General features: G+C 40.8%; 2 protein-coding genes across 2 annotated transcripts; one reads left to right on the plus strand and one right to left on the minus strand.

Moving 5' to 3' along the window:
* Positions 1-1,259: 1,259 nt before the first annotated feature.
* map3k8 (mitogen-activated protein kinase kinase kinase 8) lies at positions 1,260-7,695 on the minus strand. Its single transcript, XM_062441499.1, has 8 exons — positions 7,612-7,695; positions 6,563-6,928; positions 6,262-6,432; positions 5,110-5,371; positions 4,097-4,203; positions 3,027-3,179; positions 2,250-2,496; positions 1,260-2,129 (listed from the first exon to the last, which is right to left on the minus strand). Exons 2-8 carry the CDS (start codon positions 6,899-6,901, stop codon positions 2,005-2,007), a joined length of 1,404 nt encoding a protein of 467 aa, XP_062297483.1. The 5' UTR covers positions 6,902-6,928; positions 7,612-7,695; the 3' UTR covers positions 1,260-2,004.
* Positions 7,696-9,781: 2,086 nt separating this feature from the next.
* Positions 9,782-22,314, plus strand: mtpap (mitochondrial poly(A) polymerase). Its single transcript, XM_062441665.1, has 9 exons — positions 9,782-9,943; positions 11,504-11,670; positions 11,754-11,987; positions 12,075-12,299; positions 14,975-15,186; positions 17,193-17,419; positions 18,328-18,420; positions 18,534-18,607; positions 21,504-22,314. Exons 1-9 carry the CDS (start codon positions 9,793-9,795, stop codon positions 21,822-21,824), a joined length of 1,704 nt encoding a protein of 567 aa, XP_062297649.1. The 5' UTR covers positions 9,782-9,792; the 3' UTR covers positions 21,825-22,314.
* Positions 22,315-22,362: the final 48 nt, after the last annotated feature.

Genomic DNA, 22,362 nt, shown 5'->3' on the forward strand with positions numbered 1-22,362 from the left:
GGGGGTTTTCACCATATTATTGCTTTTTCTTGCTGACATTCTGTAGAGTATGTATCAGTCATGCAGTCTTGCTTAATTGGGGGTAGTTAGTATTCATTCTCACATCACTATTTTGGACTTCAAAATTCAGCAACTAAAAATGCATTTATTTTGGATGTCTGATGTGGAATCTCTGCAAAATATTAATATATTAAAATATTAAATCTTAAATAAAGAGATATGAAAGTCCTTCATTTTAATCAGGGAGAACACAACTTGGTAATTTACTCAAATGTTGGATGGCTAGCCATAAAATGTTGACTAATGACTTTGGTAATTCTCTGACTTTTCTTCTAGCACTGCCATAGTAGGTTGGAATTTCCATTTTTTTGTGAAATGTCTTATCAGCTACTAGATGGATCACCATGCAGTTTGATACAGACATTCATGTTCCCCTCAGGATGAATTGTGATAACTTTGGTTTGGTTAACACTAGTTTTACATCTAGTGCTGTCATCAGATACATTTTTTTGTACCTCAGTACTTGCAAAACTACACAGCCTCAGCTATGAAGTTTTAGTGCAAATTAGCAAATGTGTGCATGATAACATGCCAAGATAATGAACATGATTAACATTATACCTGCTAAATATCAATGTTTTAGGATTGTTACTGTGAGCATATTAGCATGCTGACATTAAAGAGAAATGAACTCAAAGCAACAGTGTCTAAGTACAGCATCACAGAGCCACTAGCCTGGCTGTAGACTTGTATTCTTTTTATAAAACAATGAAACGTTCCGCATCAGCCTATGTGGGTGCATTCAGTAAGCAGATGCTGCACTTTCCAGTGTGACTTCTGTATTTACTTTTATAGTAGAGAGAAAGAAACAGAGAGGGGGGAAGTCAAGTGTCCCCCACCCACTCTTATGTCACCATGGAACTATGTTCCCCAGCTAGCAAACAAAAGTCATCTGTCCTTTCCATTAACACTCATCAGTGATCTAGAATGTCATTTCTGTATCAAATACCACATCTCTGCACATAGCCTCTGGTTTTACAGCTGGAAATCATGAAAGGATTCAAGCAAAAACCCCTTGTTGCTCAGAAATATTACACTGATGTGAATTCATCTTATTTATCATTCAATTTATTGCAGTTTATACATTGAAAATGACTGTCCCTGCATAATCTTTTGCACTTGTTCATGTGTTCAGTGTCAATACAATGCATGTACTGTGTCAGTGTTCAGTGTGGCCTTTACATGAGTCCAGCTGTCAAATAGTGATGACACAGTTTAGTTGTGAAGTGGAAAATCCAAACTGAGCAATCTGTTTAAATAAAGTGATCTGAAAGAAATCACAGAGTACCAGCTCTTCATTTTATTGTACCGACAGCAAAATGACACACTTCCAGTTTTGAACATCGTTTAGTCAAAAGCACACAGCCGACCTCATCTCACAGGATGTACAAAACACAAATCAGATATAGCATGCATACCACAGAAGCGTCATTTGCATGATCATGATATTAATATTCCACAGGAATAAACGAGGAAGTCTATAAAGACCTACATGTAATCATGTTTGCATAGTGCACACATGCTTGAAACAGTAGCTTACATTGTTAGTGAAAAAATTACTTTTAGTTTCACGAGGAGAAAACATAATGGAGTTGTTACTGTGTACACTGAAATAAAAGCATATACAAACATCCCCTTAAAGAGCTTTAGAATATCATACAAAAACGTAATGCTCAACAATACACAATGCATTTCATTCAACACTGTCCTGCAGTGTTGCTGAGTTACATCAGCCCATTTCAGCGTCAAGGCACAGCGTATTCCATTCATTATAAGTCATCCTGAGTCCTATAAACAGCCCATCAGTGAGCAGTGTCACCTGCAGCTGTCCATCTGTCTGAACTGTCCTCCACACTGAAGAGTGAGCCAATAAAAGGATAACAGTAAATTATCAGTTGGCTTCAGCTGAAGTTTAGAGAAATAAATGGTCATGATGGTCCAGTGCTAGCCATATTCTGATGTGGGGGGGCCTGTCACCAGTTTAGTGTAACCTGACAGGGCCCCCAGGTCAATGTACAAGGAGCCTTTCCTCCTCATGTGTCCAGAGTCTACAGAGTACAGCGAAGATTCTGCAGAAAAAAAAGAAGTTTATGTTATAAAATTATTTGTCACTCTTTCTAGTGGAATTGCATTCATGAATGTGTATCTCTGGAAATACCATAACCCTCCCCACCTATGTATGTCCTTACCTTGCGTGGTGTCATGGTGTTGACTCTGCTGGCGCAGCATGATATGGTTGGCCTCCTCCATTGCTGAATCGAGGCTCCAGCAGCGCGGCTGATCCTCTCTGGGTGGGTTGATGGCTTCGTCCTTCAGCAGCTCAGATGCCGAGCTCCGCAGACCAGGGTTCCTCTCCAGGGCTCGCTCCAGGAAGGAGCGCATGGCCAGGCTGCAGTCCTCTGGTATGTCCTCCAGAGGGGGTGCCTGCTTGTGGATCTGTGGGGAGAGAGACAAGGAAAAACTGGATTAAGAGAAAGCTTCATTGTGAGAGACAGAAATAAAGTTGTAAAGACAGTCAACGCCTGTGATAAAGCAAAAACAACAGGGTAGAACCGTGACCCAGTTTTTCTTTTATGACTGACACTGAGAAGCATCTTGTAAAACAAGTTTGTCTATAGTATAAGAGAACAAGGAAGGGCAACAAAGAAGCTTTACCGTATAACATTACTTCTCTATAACAGCAGTTTCATGAGGAAGTGAGTAACATTGACTAAATGATAATCGTTGCCAAAACAGAAAAGGCACTTTTTAAAAGCATAAAACCCATGTAATGGAAAATCTGTAGAAGAGACTGACTAAATGGGCGATAGGTCACATCGTGCGAACATGCCGTTTTACTCATAATAATCTACGTTATGGAAAACCTGAACAAGGTCATGAAAAAATGTGTCACTCTTTTAAAGCTGCAAGGCACAAGATACAATCTCAAAATAATGTAAATATGATTCTTTTAAACAAGTGCTTACAATGTAAAGGTAGGACGGGTAGGCAGTACGTGGATATCTCTTCACCCACGGAGGGCTACCTGTCTGCATATGAATGATAGTGGTACCCAGGCTGTAGATGTCTGTCTTGGTGTTATGCCCGCGACACAGAACCAGCTCTGGACTCATATACATCTGGAAAAAGAAAGAATAACATGATATGATTTGAATATAATCGTGTAACAGAACATAATGGTGTGAAAGTAGTTCCTCTTTTTTTGTTGTCTTTTCTTTCAGACACCAAACACGAAAACAAGCTCTTGCAGTAAAAGGGGGTTTTGAAACCTTTAGACCCACCGAATGTGTGTCAAGGTAATGGCAGTACACTCTCTCTCTCTCTCTCTCTCTCTCTCTCTCTCTCTCTCTCTCTCTCTCTCTCTCTCTCTCTCTCTCTCTCTCTCTCTCTCTCTCTCTCTCTCTCTTTGCTGGAAATTCCAGCCTGCTCTCCTATATTCATGTCAGCATGAGCGGCCCAGTGTATTTGCTAGCTGTGTGTCTCTCGTATTATTACTGCTGGGTGTCTGCCCTGGGACTTTCCACAAGCCAAGCCATGAGAGGCCCAGGGTGCACGTTAAAAGACCCGCATATGCAAATATGCAAACACACGGGGCAGAAAACATGGGAAAACAAGGATGCAGGATGGGAGAAAAAGACCCGTGAGAAAACAAAAATTTCCCAAGTGCTGATTAAAAGATGTGCAAGTGCTGAGAACCCCAAGCAAGAGCAGACTATTATTAGCATCTTTGATGACCTAACAGATGAGCACACTGACTGCTCTGCACACAAAACGCTTGACAATCATTGGCTTTTCTATAATTATTTTGAAAAAGAGAGATGAGTGCTGACAAGTCTTCAAGACTAATTTCTTAAAATCCCCAAGGAGGTCTAGCCTGAATGACTGCTGCCTTTTTTTTAGCAGACAAGTATTGATTATAGTAGCAATTACAAAAAAAACAGCAATCCATCCATTTGAGGCTTTGGCTTGAGGCCTGTGACAACTGTAAACAGCATTACCACAATGCACGTATCAGGTCCCTGGCTTATTGTCTTACCTCTGTTCCTCTCATGTCTCTGGGAATATATATATCCTCTGTCATCTGCACTGTGAGGCCGAAGTCCACCAGAACTGCCTTGTCTGACATCAAGACAATGTTGCTGGCTAAAGACAAAAGAGAAAGTAAAGAGTTAGGATTTGCAGATGTTAAAGAGTTACAGTGTATCACAGAGGCTGTTGTGTTGTGCATGTGCAGGGCTTATGCCATGCTGTGCAGGCTGGCGTTTGATAAAATAAAAGGATTAATTAGTGACTTGTCAGACATGTGGAACTGGCTTACACTCAGTTTGCATTGATTTCAACTGGGAAAAGGCGACTGAGGCTTTCCAAGTAGAAGTCCCATGGGTTTTGCAAAGGAATTTAACAGATAATTTGAGGGCAAGCCTTTTGTGACAAGTCTAATCCATGTGCTTAAAAACCCTAACCGAGGTATAATTACGTATTTTGGTTACAGGCAGGAAATACTAAGAACCACAGCAACAAGTTACAGAGCTAGGCTGGTCATCTTCCTAAGTCACTCGCCTCTCTAGACCCTACATTTAACCCTTCTGCAGAGGAGACAGCATGAGAAACAGGCTGGAATTTCCAGACACCAAACAGCCTTCAGGACATGAGGCTGACAGATGGCTCTGGAAAATGCTTTGAACCTGACCAGTGTGGAGCTACCTAACATCAAACCTCAGCTGAACCCCACCTACTGTAATAAGCCTGTTTTCTTGTAATCTCAGTCATTAGCTACCAGACTCTGTCAGGGCACCTGACTTCCTTTGATCACTTGCTCAGAAATAGTCTTTCAAACCAACACAAGAGGAAACTGTTAGAAAGCCCTTTCTATCAATTGCATTACAATCTTGTCAGTGTGAGATTTTCTGTGGTATTTTTGGTTAATCTCCTTCCTTCCTTCCTGCCACTGAAGACTCTCTCAAGAATTATTCACAATAACTCTGTGGCTTGATTTTGACGTAAAACTGACATCATTCTATTTCCATATACATATAGAATCTCTCTTACGTTTGATGTCATGATGGATGACATTGTGTGAGTGGAGGTACTCCAGGCCCCGCAGGACTTGCTTGGTCACCCAGATGATCTCAAACTCCCTCATGGGCCCGCAGCTGTCCAGCTTCTCCAAAACTGAGCCGCCCTCTCCGGCCTCCATGAACAGGTGGATGGTCTGGTCCCACAGCAGAGCGCCATACAGCTCAGCGATGTTCTCATGGCGGAAACGGGCCTGGAACTCCACGTCGGCTGCTTTGAAGTTCTCCATGGGGATCTGTGAGGGTGATAATGAGATATATTAGATAATAGAAATATTTCATTCTATTTAAAAGTGGTAGTTTGACATTTTGAGGAGATATGCTTACATGTAGTAATTCTGAAGCTAGAGCTAGTTGATGGTCTGGAAACAGCTCAAGTGTGTTTGAGTGTGGTATCAATCAAACCTAACCCTCCCCAGGAAAAAAAGGGGGCATGTCTTCCCGAAATGTGGAAGCATTCCTTAAATGTGTTGCAACATTGGCCAATCAATCACGGTTATTTAACAGCACTGTTAGATAAGGCTATTTGCTGATAAGCAGGAAATCTGTCGTAACTCCAACTGCTTTACCAAACACATAAACTGCTGCCGGTAAGGTTTCGCCAGTCTTTTGGTAAATGTGTGTACTCTACACTGTGTCAACATAGTCATTTTATGATAGCACCAGACTGGGAAAGTACTTTTTCTTCATCTGTCAATATTTTTTGTGCAGAAAAAGGGTAAACACACCTCAGGTGCAGAGGAGGAAAAGAACAGAGTGTGTAGTGAGGAGTGTGCCAGGAACTGCTGGAGTTAAACCAGGGCACGCTATAAATTCACTGTAGTATGAATTTAACATCAAGTGTCTAAAAACATCCAGAGGAGCTGTGGGGAGTTACTGTTGAATTTCCATTCTTACATTATTCTTAGCCCATTTTGTAAGTTTGTTTCAGAAACATGTTTTTTTTGGTGTTTTTTTTAAAAGCACGGCTCTTCCTCTTTCACTTTAAGGGAAAATGTTTTGCATGTCATTCAAGAGCAGTTGCTCCATGAACAAATAGTTCCTGGCAGACTCTGGCACCCAGGGGCTAAGAGTTTGCGAGAAGTCAGCATAGGTTGAATTCCAAGCATTGCTCAGCAGTACTCACCAGCTTGCAAGCCATTCTTTTCCTGGTTTTGGTGTCTTGTGCCAAGTGGACTTTCCCAAATGAGCCCTTAGGCACGAGGCCACAGCCGTGATTCTTGTAGGTCAATTTCCATGGAAACAGGAGAAAGTCCATGTTGATCTGGTAGCGACCTTTTTTTATAGCAATGTCTTTCTGCAAACACAAGTCAGTTTTTTGTTTTTTTAAAAGGGGGAAAATACTGCATGTTTTTATAATCTGATGGTTAAAGGTCATCTGAGTCAGACAAATGGTCATGCACACTAACAATAAGTAAGCTTCTCACCTTATTCAGCAAGACTCCCATCTCCTTTTGCAGGTGCGGCAGGGCTGCTGTGTCCATGCTTGACAGCAGGTTGACAAAAGACAGGAGATCTGTCACCTTCCCATACCTAACACCACCACCCCCATCAGCGTAGTCCTTCTGCTGACTCCCTAATTCCCCGACCTCCTCATTCTCATCCATCTCCTCCTGGGAGAGCCCTTCTCCTTCGAACGACAAACCCCCTTCCTCCTCCTCCTCCTCTTGTTCCAGCTGATAGAGAGTCTCTGCAGCGTTGATGATGTCCTCCATATTCATGTGAGCCAGCAGCAGTTCAATGCCATTGTCATATTTGTACTTCATCTTGGCGCTTGAGTTGTCCTCCTCGCTCTGAAATAAAACATCTGGAGTTCAGTTTGAGGGTTTTTTTTTTTAGTGTAGAAATACAGGAGATCCAATCGGTCGGTGTATCACTAAAGTTCATCTGTGTGTGTGGAGAGCAGGATTTACAATGACACTGCTTTGCTTTGCTTCAGTGGACTGGAGACGCAGGGAGGGGCTTAAAACACAGTTTTCCAAGCAAATGCAGGGAGTTTCTCAGTAAAGCTGGGTAACCCCCCAGGGAAGCTCGGACATTATTTTTTACAACTATAAAACACCCACAATTGTGATAATCTCTTTATGAAAAAAAAAAAAAAGAAGCTCATTAACGCACTCTGTTGGGCGTGTTGTAACTTGTTCATCACTGCGTGCAAACATCACATCACACATCTGCAAAACATATTTTTAAGACAGAACAATTTGCTTACCAACCAAAACCCACTTTATAAATATGAGAAAATAACCGAGATAGATTTTTTTTTAACACAGTGTGAAAGTAGCATTCATATTCTGAATAACTGCCTCTAAAGCAAAACAATCGCAGTAACAATTCGGGATATTTTTCAGACTTTAAAACAATCTCTAAACTGTGTAATCGCTCTTTTTGATTTCAGCAGACACGCTGCCTACTATAATATATTAACCTATACTACATTATTACGTCATTTGAAATACAGACAGGCAGTACTCACCGAGCGATGGTTAACATGTGTATGCGAAGCTTAGCGAGGTTGTCTCCTCTCCATCGTCCAACACAGACTGAGTGAGAGAGGGCGTCTGACTGACTGTTTGAAGGAAGTAAACAGAGGAAGTGAAGTCGATCATTGCGGGGGCTGACTGGCTTTAATGTCAGGTGGCAGCGCTGCGCTCGATGTAGGTTTCGTTTTCCCTTTCTTCCGTATTCTCATATGAAAAACAAATTTCATGTGATTCAATCGCAGAATCACAGATCACTAACTTCCACAGAACCTCTGGGTGTTTTCCTCAGGAAAAAGTGGCATTTTGTGAACTCACAATAACACGTTCACGTTCTTTGCAGCACATTTCAATTCAACTGTATGCATCCATCCATGGCTGCACTCTGTTAACAGTGACCTACTTATACTTAACTAGGCTAACCTCAGTATTTACTGGTACTTGCCCTTATTATTTCAGTTTTGCTGTTTTATTATTCTACTCCAGTTTATTTGTGAGATAAACTGCATGTATTTGAAAACCACTTAACTTAAATATCACATTTGACATTAAAAATATATCTGTTATATATTCTGGAAATGCCCCAAAATACAGACATTATGGAAAGACATTAAGGAAGAAATAGAGAAAAATGTTAGGAATTTTCATCCCTCTGGACACACTACTTTTTTCATTGGAAAAAGCATCTGAACCCTGTTTTACCATTGATCAGTGCTATATAATGCATATTTTGTTGATGATTGCAAGAAAAACTATTACTATTAACTGAATGAAGCCTAACCCTTGGTGAAAACTTTCATTCTTTATGTGATGTATGGACTTATGGTGTCTATTTATGTGGCCTATATATATATATATATAAACACACACACACACACACACATATATATATTTAGTTTGCCAAATACATATTGAACAACATAGCAGCAGGTCAATTTAGCCAGCAGCTGCAACAGTATGCAATATACCTGTGAATGCACCAGTGACAGCAGTAATTACACTAGCATATTCTGCTAACGATATTTATATCATTTACTGCAGGACATTTATATAGAGAGAATTGTGATAGTGTTTATTTCTGTTTCAGTAACTTATCTAAATACTTCTTCCACCACCGCATTACAACTTACATACTTTTCATATTCTGACTCACAATTAGTCTTTACACCAATTCACATTCATAAATTCCCCATCAGTTTGGGGAAAAAAGACATACACAATTAGTTCAAGAATGGAATCATCGATTTTCACAGATTTTTCACATTTTCTCTCAGGAAGTTAAAAAATGGATTTTAAGTAAGCAGTCTTGTCATCATTAATATCACATTCTATGACCCGTTTTGTTTTTTTGTTTGTATGTACTTTTATTTCTAAATTCTGTTATATGTTTGTTCCCATGAGTTGTGTGTGGGTGTGTGTGAGTGTGTGGGTGTGTGTGAGTGTGTGTGTGTGTGTGTGTGGGTATGAATAGTATGTTAGCTTATTTGAGTGGTGTTAGGTTTTTACTCTGTGTTCTATTGTTTCCTTTACCTGCCCAGGGACTGCAGATGGAAATGAGCTGTTCTTTTCTTTTCTCATAAACACAAGTCACATTTGTACATTTGCATATATAAAAATGTGTATCAGCTGCACAGAAAAAAAGATGCTTTTTATTTCCAATGTTGTATAGCTTACTGTGTGTCACATTAGTAAAGATCCAGCTAAAACGAATGTGTATATGGTGCCACTCAAGACTGTGACCTTAAGACAGAAAACAGACAGAAAACACTTGAGCATTAAAATGACATAGATAACATAACAGGCATGACTTCACTTTTCAGTTGGTTGATACAAACATGGGCACAGGACAAAGGGTTAAAGTCACAACAATAAAAAGATGATATAAAATAATAATTAAACAGAGAAGGTTGGCAATAACATTAGATTTCTCAAAAAAAAAAACAACAACATAAAACATATATGCACATTTCCTATTTCTACAATTTCATAGTATAGTATTACATCCCTGTCTTACACATGACATTAGTTTGCGTTTCATCTATTTATCATGTTTATCCATAGACTGTATATAAGAAGGTTATAATTTCAATCGCCATAATGACGTCTTGTCTCGCGCTTCTCGCTAGCCGTAGAAACAGCCTTGCGCATGCGCCCTTTGCATTTCTTTCCCAGCAGCAATGGCGTCCTCCTCTACGGTGTGCAGGTTACATATGAGGGGAAGGGGCAGGCTGACGACGTGCCTACAGAGGGTCGACACATTTATTGGTAGAAGTTTTGGAACAAACGTTGTCGCTGATCAAAGTGAAACACCGCGGAAAGACGAAGCCGGTCAGTAAATACACAAAGCTGTGCTACACCGCTGCTCCACACTTCATTCATCAATCTTTATGTTTAAGGAAACTTGAATGTGGTTGAAAATTAGGAAGTTATTTGATAGAAAATGAAAGTTTCAAGACATCAGTAGAGCCTTAGGGAAAATTCGGCTCTTTCTGTATCAGCTAATGAGTATTAGTTTAACCACTAATGAGTACTGGGTTATCCACTAATTATTATTACTTCTGTGAAATTTCCCAAGTATTTCCCAAGATGCTGCTTTGTGGCTGATATGTATGCTGACCGAGCAGTTCTATGACTTGCTATGATTCATATAACGTGTGTGTGACCTGTGACATGGATGTATTTACTTGTTAACATTGCCACATAATATGTTGAGATTCTCTATGAAGTTCTGATAACACCACTCTTTGCCTGTATCAAATGCTGCTCACTTCTGTCTGATAACAACAGTATTATAACCACAGGTTGTTGTGGGCTCTATGCAACATCTTGATTTTCAAGCACTCATGAATACACATCAAATCTGCATCATATTCTATATAAAATTAGACTTTGAATTGACAGAACTTTTTACATAAACTTCTTTTAATTTAAGGGGCTCAGCTGCACCGTTAACATCAAAATCAAAACAAACAGGCAAATTACAAATTATTGTAAATAATGGACCAATAAAATTACTTTAAACTTGCAGTTGGGAACTTTTATACATACGTGAATGTCCATTATATCCAAACCCTTGCCAAACGAGTTCACACAGTGCTGATTAGGCTTATCACCACCAGGTAAATGTCTCTGTATTTCACAGTATAGAGGTTTTCAAATCTAATATCAGTTGCAACATTCCTGTGCTGGCAGTTTGGCAGTTAATTGTGCTGATCTGCTAGACTTTCCACATGTTCTTGGACCAAATTCCAATTCTGATAGTAAATGGAGTCATTTTTGGGGGGGGGCTGTGTGACGCTCAAAACTTTTTATCAACCATTTTAAAGCCGTAACAGTAGATAGCAGCCAGTGGGGGCATCAGGCATCAGACAAATCCCTGTGGTCTGGGGGACCATCAAGACATATCAGTTTACCGGCCCTCTCTGCACATGAGAGTATACAGCATGCCTGTGTCAGTCAATCACAGGCGACGGCTCTGCTTTATTCTCTCTGCCAGAAGGAGAAGGAAAGACATAAAAGTCCTGCATCCCAGCTTTAAGAAAACACATCTTGAATAAATGATACATTTATGAGCACAAATAAAGATAATACAGTGCATACAATATCTGCCTAACTGTAGTCTTTGATCTGGCAATCTCACTGTCAGACTGTCAGACTTGACTGACTCAGCCATCATCGTCAGTACATCTTTTAAGGCAAAGAGCTCTCAGAATAAAAAATACTTTTTGATCTCTACATAAAAAGAGGCATAGAAAGAGCTTTGGCCTTTCCTAACCACACAGGGATAAATAAATCCCTGGCAATAAATAAATAGAAGTTTCTCCAGGCAAAACTGAAAGTGAATATTGCATTTGTTGATTGTTATGCTTTTTTATTTTCTGCTTTCAGAGGAAAAGGATGGGCGGAAGTCTTTTTACGCTGTCCAGGCGGAGAGACAAGAACAGGCGGAAAGATCTGTTCTCTTCAGCTGCCCCTCCAGAACCAGCGAGAGAAAGATCCTCAAGTATTTATCAAGACATGGAGAGATCAAGAAGCACTTCTCTTATGAAAGCTATGTAAGTAAAAGACTCCTCAGCATCAGCATTGTTCACCATTCAGTTGGATGTTAAAGTCGTGTGTTTTGGTGTTTATTCTCCAGGGCATGTATGCGGTAGCAGAGTTTGAAAACCGGGAAAGTGTTGATTCGATACTGGAAGGCGCTGCGATCCCCACAGCCAGCCATGAATCCACGGTGCCTTTTAAATCCAGGCTGCTGTCGGTGAGAAACCTCGGCCCGGCGGACTCATCAAACCAACAGTCGAGCAAACATGATCAATCGCAAACCACCATTCCCATCAACGAGCTCATGAAGAGGCTGTCCAGAGAGGGGAGCGTAAGTGGTGAGCCGTTTCAAAAGATGGATATGCATGAATCCATGAACGCATGTGTGATGTAAACCGTCTCCTCATCCCCCCCTCAGATAGCCCAACAGATCACCTCCCTGACAGAAGCCTACCAGCTAACAGACGAGAACATCCGACTGCGGTTCCTCGTCTGCTCTCTCCTAAGGGACATCGCCGCTGCTTATTTCCCAGAATGCACCATCAAACCATTCGGATCATCTGTGAACGGCTTTGGGAAGCTGGGCTGTGATTTGGATATGTTTCTAGATCTGGATAGCATCAGCGGAAGGAATATAAAGACGGTAATAGGCCTGTCACAATTATTATCATCCTATAGTACAATAACATAATTATCAACATCATCATGTCTACATATGGACTTATCGTATGATACATGGACATGACCTTTGACCTCAATATTGCAACACTTCACATTAGCAGCTAAGAGGCTATTCATGTCACATTGGCTAAGCAATGCTAACCTTGCATTATTATGCTATTATATTATCATTATATCAGTGGTATAATATGATCTTCAGATGACAATAATATTGTTTATCGTGATTATTTCTGAGACAATATATCGTCCTACAAAAGTAGTTATTATGACAGACCTAGACAGTAATGATGGATGTGAGGGGGGTTTAGGTGATGTCTTTAACTAGAATTGGTTAAGTGTTAAATAATGACTACATTTATATAGCTGAACACATTTTTAGGTCGACAAAAATGTACTATACACGAAATCTATAAAGCAACAAAGGAACAATACATCTGCTAGCAAAGTAATATACACATTTTTGTATCATATTGCTCTCCAACTGCAAGTCTCTCCAGAAAGTGAAACTGCTGATGCAGTGATTTGAAGTTTCTGAGGGGTTGTTTACTCAAAGCAAAACTGAAGACACCCCGAATGACAGCAGCTTTCCAAATACAGTTGAAAGGGGTTTTTACAAGAGAAAGTCAAGATTTAGAGAAAAACTAGTTTCAGGTTCCCTTTCAGATGGTTGGAGAATGAAATGGAATAAAACATGCAGCAATTAAAATGAGAACAAATGTGAAATAAACTAATAGGGCCTGATGAAGGATTTTCGGAGCCGATGCAGATATTAGGGAATAAAAAAATTCTGATTTTGATATATTGGCCGATAATAGGGTACAGAATATATAGATAAACGCGCGTTTTGGTAGTGATCCCTCAAATGTAATGTAATCAGTGCACTTAAACATTAAACTTCACTGGGAATTTAATTTAAAAAACATGGGGAACAACCAAAAAAACAACAACATATGCATATATTAAACTTGAATTAAGAACAATTGTCAAATATACACAAAATACTGCCTATATAACTTTAAACAAAAATCGACACATATCAGAATAATATTGACCTTTATAAACAACTAAAACAGATAATACACATTATACCTAGAAAAATAAAAGAGGTGTTGCTCATTCTGCAGGACTCAAATGTGTCAAAGACTAGAAAATGTTTTTTAAAAATACACTGAGCTGAGTCACTGTTTTATAAAGGGTACTTCCACTTTTTATTTGACATTCAAGTCAAGTAAAATAACTTGCCTGCTGTTCCATGAAACACTGAAATACATCTGTAGCAGAGCTACGGTATGTCTTCTAAGAATCCAAATGAGTCATTATATGGATATAATGTGGATTTTATTATTAATATGCTGTAAGAACAGAAATCTGATCACTTGCAGAGCTGCAACCCTGTATTATCACATGATAAAACATTCCTTCATGAATTAATCAGCAGGAAAATAAACATAGTAGCCTGAGTAAGATGCAGGGAGTTGTCTGATGACGGTGATTACTTTGTACCTGAATCATTAAAGTTATTATTAATTATTGTGTCAGTCATGTGAGTAGCTGGACTCTATTTAACTATTCCTATTGTATGTTCTAATTGGAGCTGTTTATGCAGTACAATTCGCTGATGTGTCACACAACATCATTAAATATCATACTGGCATTTCAAAACTACTAGAACTACCACAGAACATCATTTCAGTCTTTTTGACCCGTCATATATTAGGGTAGAGAATGTCATTTTATTCACACTCAAAGCCTCTGAATGAAGCTTCACGTGTTTTTCGTCATATTCTATGACGTCAACCCACCACCTCCCCACACACACACACACACACACACACACACACACACACACACACACACACACACACACACACACACACACACAAAAACTCAAAAACCTAGGTACTTCTAGTGTTAAACTAGAGCTGAAACAATTAGTCAAATAATTAGTTGCCAACTGTTTTAATTGGCAACTATTTGATAATTGTTTGATATATACTTTATTGTCATTGCATGCAGGAAAATAAATATATATACATGTATATAAAAATACATGTATTTGTATATTATAGATAAATAAATATATGGATGTATAAATAGTAAGATGCAGCAGAAGCATGTATGTTCCACAATACTGTACTTAGTCCCAGGATGTGTGTGTGTGAGTGTGAGTGTGTGTTGTGAGCAGTTCAGGGGTTCAGGGGGGGTTCAACAGTTTGTCAACAGCTCTGGGGAAAAAAAGCTGTTTGGCAGTCTGTTTGTTTTTGCACTCAGGACCCTGAGCCTGCCTGAGGGAAGAATGGTGAACATGGAGTGACCGGGGTGTTAGGGGTCATTCATGATGTTTGGAGTCATTCTTTGAGAAAAAAAATGTCCTAATTCTCTGATTTCAGCTTCTCAAATGTGAATATTTTCTGGTTTCTGTGGTCTTCTGTTATAACAAACGGAATATCTTGACTTGTGGATGAATGAAGACATTTGTGGACGTCGCATGAGGCGTTTTTTACCATTTTCTGACATTTTATGAACCAATAGATGAATCAGTAATAAGACATAATCATTAGTTGCAGCCCTACATTAAACCCTCATTTTTATCCTCCTTCAACTTCAAAGCTGACATCATCGTCTCTTTTTCTGCAGCCAAAATCAGGTCTGCTGCTGGAGTACCAGATGAAGCGGACCAACTCGGAGCGGGCGGTCACCCAGAGCATCCTGTCCGTCATCGGGACGTGCGTGGACCAGTTCGGTCCCGGATGCGTCGGGGTGCAGAAGATTCTCAATGCCCGATGTCCCCTGGTCCGTTTCGCCCACCAGCCCTCTGGTTTCCAGTGTGACCTCACAGCCAACAACAGGTATTCCCACAGGCCCAGAGACCGAAACTTGTTTACCATGCACACACAGCAGGAATACTTATGTGTCATGGCTGTTGTGGTTTTTAAAAAGAAAGGGTCAGTTTCAGACAGTACAAGGGGTCATAACTCGAAATGTCAAATTCAGTCCGTCATAGCCCTCTCGCTTCACAGAAACTGCTAGTTCTACATGGTCTTGTATATCGTTTTGGCCTCACTGGTGTTGCAAAAACCCCAAATAGAAACTAGACTTTGGCAGGAAGTGTTGCGACGGTTCAGTTGCACAATTGCCACTGTGAGACTAAGTAAAAGGGCTCAAGAGGGGGGCTTGTTTGTGTTTCACTTCTTCCTTTTCAACCTTCAAAGAAACCGATGGCAACACACGCATGCACTTCCACACCTGCTAACGTACAGAAAACCACTCACCAGTTTCTAAGGAAATGGACTTGAACCGCTAGATGTGGGTGGATGTGAGGGGGACTTTTCTCCAATCGTGATCTGAGATCTATGAAGCGCAGCGTTTTCCTGTCCATGATGTCTGTGTGACAGCAAATGACAGCAGAGTGTGACCCCGTCAGTCACCGTACAGACTGAACGCTGCTCTCTAGTGGTGGTTAAGCTGTAATTACAAGCAAGCAATACATTTTATGCTCACATTTTATACTCATAGGTGTTTTTTATTAATCAGGTCTGTAGGAAGATGCAAAACTGCAGATATTTTAGAGGCCTACACTGGAAAGGTCTTGTTAGGGAATAAATCCAAATTTTTGATGCCCACACGCGGGTTCAAGGATGGTTGTTGAGGTCACAGTAAAGTCAACACTAAAATCCTGGCAGAGAGACAAGGCAGCTGTTGGTGACGGTGGCGCAGCATTGATGTGGCAAACAAGGTCGGAGGATATGACTGTCTGTCTGTCTCCCTAAACCCACAGATGGGTAACTGTGTTTCCTTGTTTGTAGAATAATAAACCAATAGGCAAATTCCATATGCTGTAGATGCATTGAGTATGACCATTTATGGGCATAGAGTATCCGTGATACTATCTGTGAAAGTTTAAAGTCTATCCACGTAGGAGAGGTTTCTTAGAATGGTGGTGGCATCATGCATCAGACGGATGTATTGCTAATACTTTGATTCTCCTCGGCCGCGCTTCAATAAACATTTTCATCGTAATGGGCTCCTGTGCAATTCTCCTCTGATGAGTCAACCATTGACAAACAAATTATCCATTACAGGTATAAAAATGAAGGCTGCAACTAACGATTGGCTTTCATTATCGCTGAAGCTGTTGATTGTTTTATTGATTAATCAATTAGTTGTTTGGTTAATAGAATGTCAGAATATGGTGAAAAACGTCCATCCACTATTTCCCAGAGCCCAAGGTCTTGCTTTCTCCAAAACCCAAACATATTCAGTTTACTGTCACAGAAGACTAAATAAACCAGATCATATTCACATTTCATAAGATGCTATAAGATAATGACTCATAGTGATGAATGTAATATTTGGCAACTAATTTATTCATCGACTATTTATTGCAGCTCTAATAGAAACATGTTATGCATTTTAAGCAGTGGTGTAGTCTTCTTGTCTGGATGGTATTAGTCAACAGCAGTGGAGGAATTAGGAATTATAAGTACATTAACTCAATTGGTGTACTTGTGTACTAATTTGAGGTTATTTTCTAATGCAACTCTGCTACAGTTCAGAGGAAAATATTGTACTTTCAACCTCACTACCTTTTATTAGACCGCTTTAGTCACTAAGATACACATGCACTAAGTATGATGAGCTTTTAATGTAATGCACTGTTATGAGTACTCAGCAGTCGCTTATCTAAAGTAATTTAAAACAGTTTCACCTCGACCTAGTACGACAGTAAAAGGCTGCTTGCACATTAACGCATGAGTAATAATAATCCATTAATATGATATGTAATACTCAAGGGGGCCACTTTTCTGCATTATTCATCCTTCACTCACTCTGCCATCCTGTCTGTTCTCCACAGGGTGGCGATGAAGAGCTCGGAGCTGCTCTACATATACGGTCAACTGGACCCGAGGGTGCGTTGCCTGGTGTTCACCGTGCGCTGCTGGGCCAGAGCTCACGGCATCACCAGCAGCATCCCCGGAGCCTGGATCTCCAACTTCTCCCTCACCGTCATGGTGCTGTTCTTCCTGCAAAGGAGGAACCCCCCTATAATCCCCACCCTGGACCACCTCCGAGACCTGGCAGGTACCAATCTGCACCAGTTTTAGACATTGTAAACATTGTACAAACTTAAAAATGAGAATTGATCGAATTACATCCCTACTTTGGCACATCAATGACTAGAAATATAATTGTAGCCAACAGCTGCATTTCAATGTCAGATGTGACCCAGCAACCTAAACCGGCAAGCATGTCCTTCATCTATAACCCCAGAGTGTGTGCAGTTGTTTTGTTTAATGACTTGCATGCATACGTTACCTTCTGTTAGCATGCATACATGTGTAATGAATGTGGAGCCTAGCGTCTTGTGATAATGTAAGCACCATCACATCAGTGTGCTTGCGAGGCCACTGCACCTACTCCATCTCCCCCTTCTCCCTCTCTCTGTCACCTTGGCTGCCTGATAATTGCCTTCCAAAAGCAATCTACCCCCCTCCTCTTCTTTCCCTTCCTCCTCCTCCTCCTTCTCAGACCCGTTTAGCGCAGACTCTATCACACAGAGTGCTTACAGGACAATAAAAGACCCATCACTCTGGGAAGGTCGATGACCCCACCTTCTCTGGACACACGCACGCACGCATGCAGGCAGCTATTTAAACAGTGGCATAGCACACATACACACACACACACACACACACCAACACACCAGCACCAGCCTCATCACGGTGAAGGAGACTGGTAACAAGGGCATTGCTGGAGAAGTTAACCAGCCCAGCAAGGACATGATCCCTGCTCTCTTCTTTCTCTTTCTTTGACCACCTACATACACACACACACAGACACAGATAGGCGCTGCACTCTCCCCTTCCTCTTGTGTCTTTGTGTTTCCTCTCCACGAACACACCGACGCCACCCAACTGTGTCTTGTTTATGGCCGTCACAGACGTGTAAAGGCAGTCATTCACCTTGTATCCCTGTCCTCGTCCCACAAGGTCCCGCGGACAAGTGCGTGATTGAGGGCAACGACTGCACATTTGTCAGCGACTTCAGCAAGATCCAGCTCCAGAGCAACACAGAAACACTAGGTGAGCACAAGAGCGTGGAATCAGAGCTGTAGGGCGGCAGTTCACTTTGATCAGTATCGATGTTTCTGTTAGCGGCCCTTCATGCTAACGTGATTTTTCCTTCTTTGTTTCAGAGCAACTGCTGTGTGAATTCTTTGAGTTCTACGCCACTTTTACATTTACCAAGTCGTCGATAAATATCAGAAAGGTATGTATGATTATTCTTATCAACAACGTAACCAAAGAATTTACCCAAATGGTGACAGTTTACACACTTTTAAGTATTTAGCATGTAGCAAGTTGAAATGAATTCACACATTTGCCCATTTTAGACATTCACCTTGGTGATGACAGTTGTGTGACATGTATAATGACAGCTTTACACGTTGGGCTTGGTCTAAATAAGGCGAGAGTAACTTTTAAGTTAAACAGCTGAGTAATAACATTTCTGTAACACTAAGCACAAGTTTGAATTGAATATCAGATTACTGTAAATTCTGCAGCAGCATAAGTTAAACCATGCATAGAACTAAATACATGTTGAAAAAGTACTGAAATGAAGTTATCACTTATTATCACCTCATTCTTAATAGTCCATGGAACAATGTCAAGTTTTCTCACATCAGTTTAATCTACAAAATGATAAAAAATTCTCTTTATCAATCATTGCAATAATCAATGCTGCACCTCCTTTTCTATATTTTTTTATTTTCAAAACCCCTTTACAAGAGCTCAATGTCTTGTCATACTATGCTGGTGATTTGTTGGACCATAAAAAACAGGCAGCAGAATTCTCTAAGCAGAGTAGAGGTTTCTGGCACAACTTCACCTACTTTCAAGGTGCATGGAGAAGAGGGAAAAAGTCGAAGAAGGTCAAAGCTCCATCAACACTTGTAGTAGACAAAACAACTTGATTGTTGGACCAACTCGTTTCAGCTTGCGGCCTTCATCCGGCTCATACTACAAGTGTTGCTGGAGCTTTGACCTTTTTAGCAGAATTCTCTAATAAATGAAGAAATTAATTATGGCATTCACTGTGAGAAGAGGGTCGAGTGTCCCCATCTTAAAATCAACAGTGATGCAGCCTGTGAAAAGAAAACGCACTTCTTTCTTCTTTTTATATCATAACGTTTTAACTCTGCCAGTCCTTCTCATGCACCAGGTGTCAAATGTGTCTTAACATAAATATTATGTCATGTGTGAATAAAGCTGCAAGGAACGTTTACATAAAAGACAGCTGTTTGAATGACAAAAAGCATCACTTTAACACTCTTTTAACAGATTGATGAAGGTAGTGTTGCATGTTGCATGTCTTGAAAGAGCTGCAGTCTCTTCCTGGTGGATGTTGCAACCAGGCATCCTCACAAATCAAGATATAAATATATTAGCTCATTGCAAATATATCAGTGTCATTCTATATGTTTGCAAATAACTAAAATGCAATGTTGTCATTACAGAAATGCTAAAAATATGGTTAAAATAATCCAGAAAAGTGCTGCAGTTGTTGTTTGTCCACTTGAGAGCACTGAAGTTTAGTCTTCAACCATAAAACGTCACAGTCAGTAAATATATTGCACATACATTTTATCAACAGCTGTACATGAAAAAAACAAAAACACTGCATATCACCAATATATCATTATCATATATTTTGTAGCTCTCAAGTACTGATAACGGTATTGGTCACAACAAAAACAGTTGCAGTTGGTCCATCCAGGCCTCAGACGATGCTGCTGTTTGGATGTCTTATAACTGTTGCAGCAGTGAAAAAACAAAACATAAAGGAAAAGACATTCGGCACATTGTGGAGAGCCAGTTCAACCTCCTTTCAACTTTCCTCCCAGTCCCAGAGCTGAGCTCCAACAGTGCGAGCAACAGAGAGTCTGTTGGTAATAAAGGCAGTTAGGTTGGATGGCGTCTTCCCACACACACAGATGACAGCTGTCCTTGTCATGTGTGATTGATGTTGGCCCCATGGGACCAGGCGCCCTTGAGCTGAGATCCCAATTAGAAGCTCCATCAGGCTAAGTGTAAACAAAGACATATTTATACACTGATGGTACGTCTTACTGTTTTAATGAATATAGTGGCGAGGGAAGTTCAAGCCAGAAGAGTCGTAAAATCTCTTTCCAAGTCACGCTTTATCTGAAAAATGAACATCAGTGGAGCATTCAGGACAAATTTCCCCTCTCAAGCTGGACAGGATAGTAAACTTACCTCACTCTCATAATTTGTAACGTTGAATAATATCCTGTTCGTCACCTACTTTTTCTCCACGTAGAAATGTAGTTGATAAAGTCAATTTTCAAGCTTTGGTGGCATATATTATTATATGAGATGCAGGAACTTTGCTCGTCCTCTGACTTTAATGAATGGACGCTGTTGGTAAAGAGAGACCCTGCAGTCTAATATATGAGACTAATATCAAGTTTGTCACAGCAGAGGAACCCTGCAAGTAGACTGCGGCCGTGACCCGAACCTATAGGCTTTCACAAGTGGAGAAACAGCCATAAATCTGCTTTACTGTGCCACAATTCTCCGGTTCGCTCCTCTCTTCTGACGGATGGCTTTATGTTGCCGTCTTCTGTCCCTTCCACCTCCCACAATTCTATCCCTTTATCCCTCCAGCCCCTTTACCATCCGGCTTTAGCCAGGATATGTGCATGCAAAGTACCATGGAAGTATCTTGACTTCTCTCTGACCTTCGTATTAATGGTTCACGTGCTTGCCAGGACTGCTAGATGAAAGCGAAGGCCATATATGCATCCGTTCCTAACTCATTCAGGGTGAATCACAGGTTTTTTTTATATCAGCGTGACATATTTCATTCCCCATTTCGGAATTATTTTCCTTTTTACACCTCCAAGTTAAAATGTCTTCCAGAGCCATGTCCGTGTCTGTGCCTCTCCCATCTGCTCGCCTGCAGAGAGGTGTTCCAGTCAGCTATAAGTGCCCCAGATACAGCAGCAAAGCGCTAAAAGCATGACAAACAAGATAGATGGACCATAACGTACAGTACATGCAGGACTGCACTTATGGCTGCCACTGCTGCTGCTCAGGAACATATTTTAATCTGCCAGCATTGTTCCATTCCCTCTCTCCAGGGTAAAGAGCAGAACAAGCCAGAGGTGGCCCCGCTGCACATCCAGAACCCATTCGAAACCTCTCTGAACGTCAGCAAGAACGTCAACGTCACACAACTAGAACGCTTCGTGGCTTTGTGTCAGGAGAGCTCCTGGCTGCTCCAGCAGACTGAGACCCTCACTCCCACAGGTGGTCCCACACCTTGGGGACTGACTACCCTCCTTCTGCCGTCCCAAATTGCAGGAATCAAAAGTCGCAAGAAACGGGGACGGGAAGCAGCCAGTGAGAGGATCAAAGGCTTGCTAGAATCCCTGAAGAATAAAAATCAACAAAAGAGCTAAGGACTCTTGGAGATCTCAGAAACATCCTCCATTTTATTGTTATTAATTTATCTCATGCACTGGTGGACACCCTTGGGCGATGTCTGATGTCTCCTCGGAAGTGAGGAGAGAGCAGCAGCTTCTGCAGAGGATACATCTGCCGGACTGTAGTTCCAATCACAGACACCGGAGGGTGCTGCTGAGGCCTGTATGTGCATATGTTTGGGACCTGGAAAAAGAGAATGATTGATGTATAGATGACTGTACACCTGTCTGCTCTGTTATAATTAAAGACAATACTGTGGAAACGAATACAGGGCCTTCCAGGTGATCATTAAGGAGAACTGTAGATTCACTACTATGGATTCAGCATTTGTGTGCATGGATTTTATAAGTTGCACTGATTACCAACATCATGTGCTCCCCTCAACCTAAATCTTGATTTTTGTATGACATTAATGTTTCATATGAGTGGAACAATCAAGCCTTTACTATAAACTGACAACACATGGGTTATTATGGAACGCCCAAACTGACAAAAACACAAATGAATACTGTA

This window comes from Scomber scombrus, chromosome 20 (genome assembly GCF_963691925.1).
Source record: "Scomber scombrus chromosome 20, fScoSco1.1, whole genome shotgun sequence".
NCBI lineage: Eukaryota > Metazoa > Chordata > Actinopteri > Scombriformes > Scombridae > Scomber > Scomber scombrus.

Bases quoted from the DNA above. Each gene is read 5' to 3' on its own strand.
- mtpap (XM_062441665.1), top strand. From the start codon at position 9,793: ATGGCGTCCTCCTCTACGGTGTGCAGGTTACATATGAGGGGAAGGGGC. The intron at 17,420-18,327 runs GTACCAATCTGC...TCGTCCCACAAG, and splicing joins CCACCTCCGAGACCTGGCAG to GTCCCGCGGACAAGTGCGTG. The intron at 18,608-21,503 runs GTATGTATGATT...CCCTCTCTCCAG, and splicing joins CGTCGATAAATATCAGAAAG to GGTAAAGAGCAGAACAAGCC.
- map3k8 (XM_062441499.1), bottom strand. From the start codon at position 6,901: ATGAAGTACAAATATGACAATGGCATTGAACTGCTGCTGGCTCACATG. The intron at 5,372-6,261 runs GTGAGTACTGCT...TCACCCTCACAG, and splicing joins AAAGAATGGCTTGCAAGCTG to ATCCCCATGGAGAACTTCAA. The intron at 2,497-3,026 runs GTAAGCACTTGT...CTCTCCCCACAG, and splicing joins ACCCGTCCTACCTTTACATT to ATCCACAAGCAGGCACCCCC.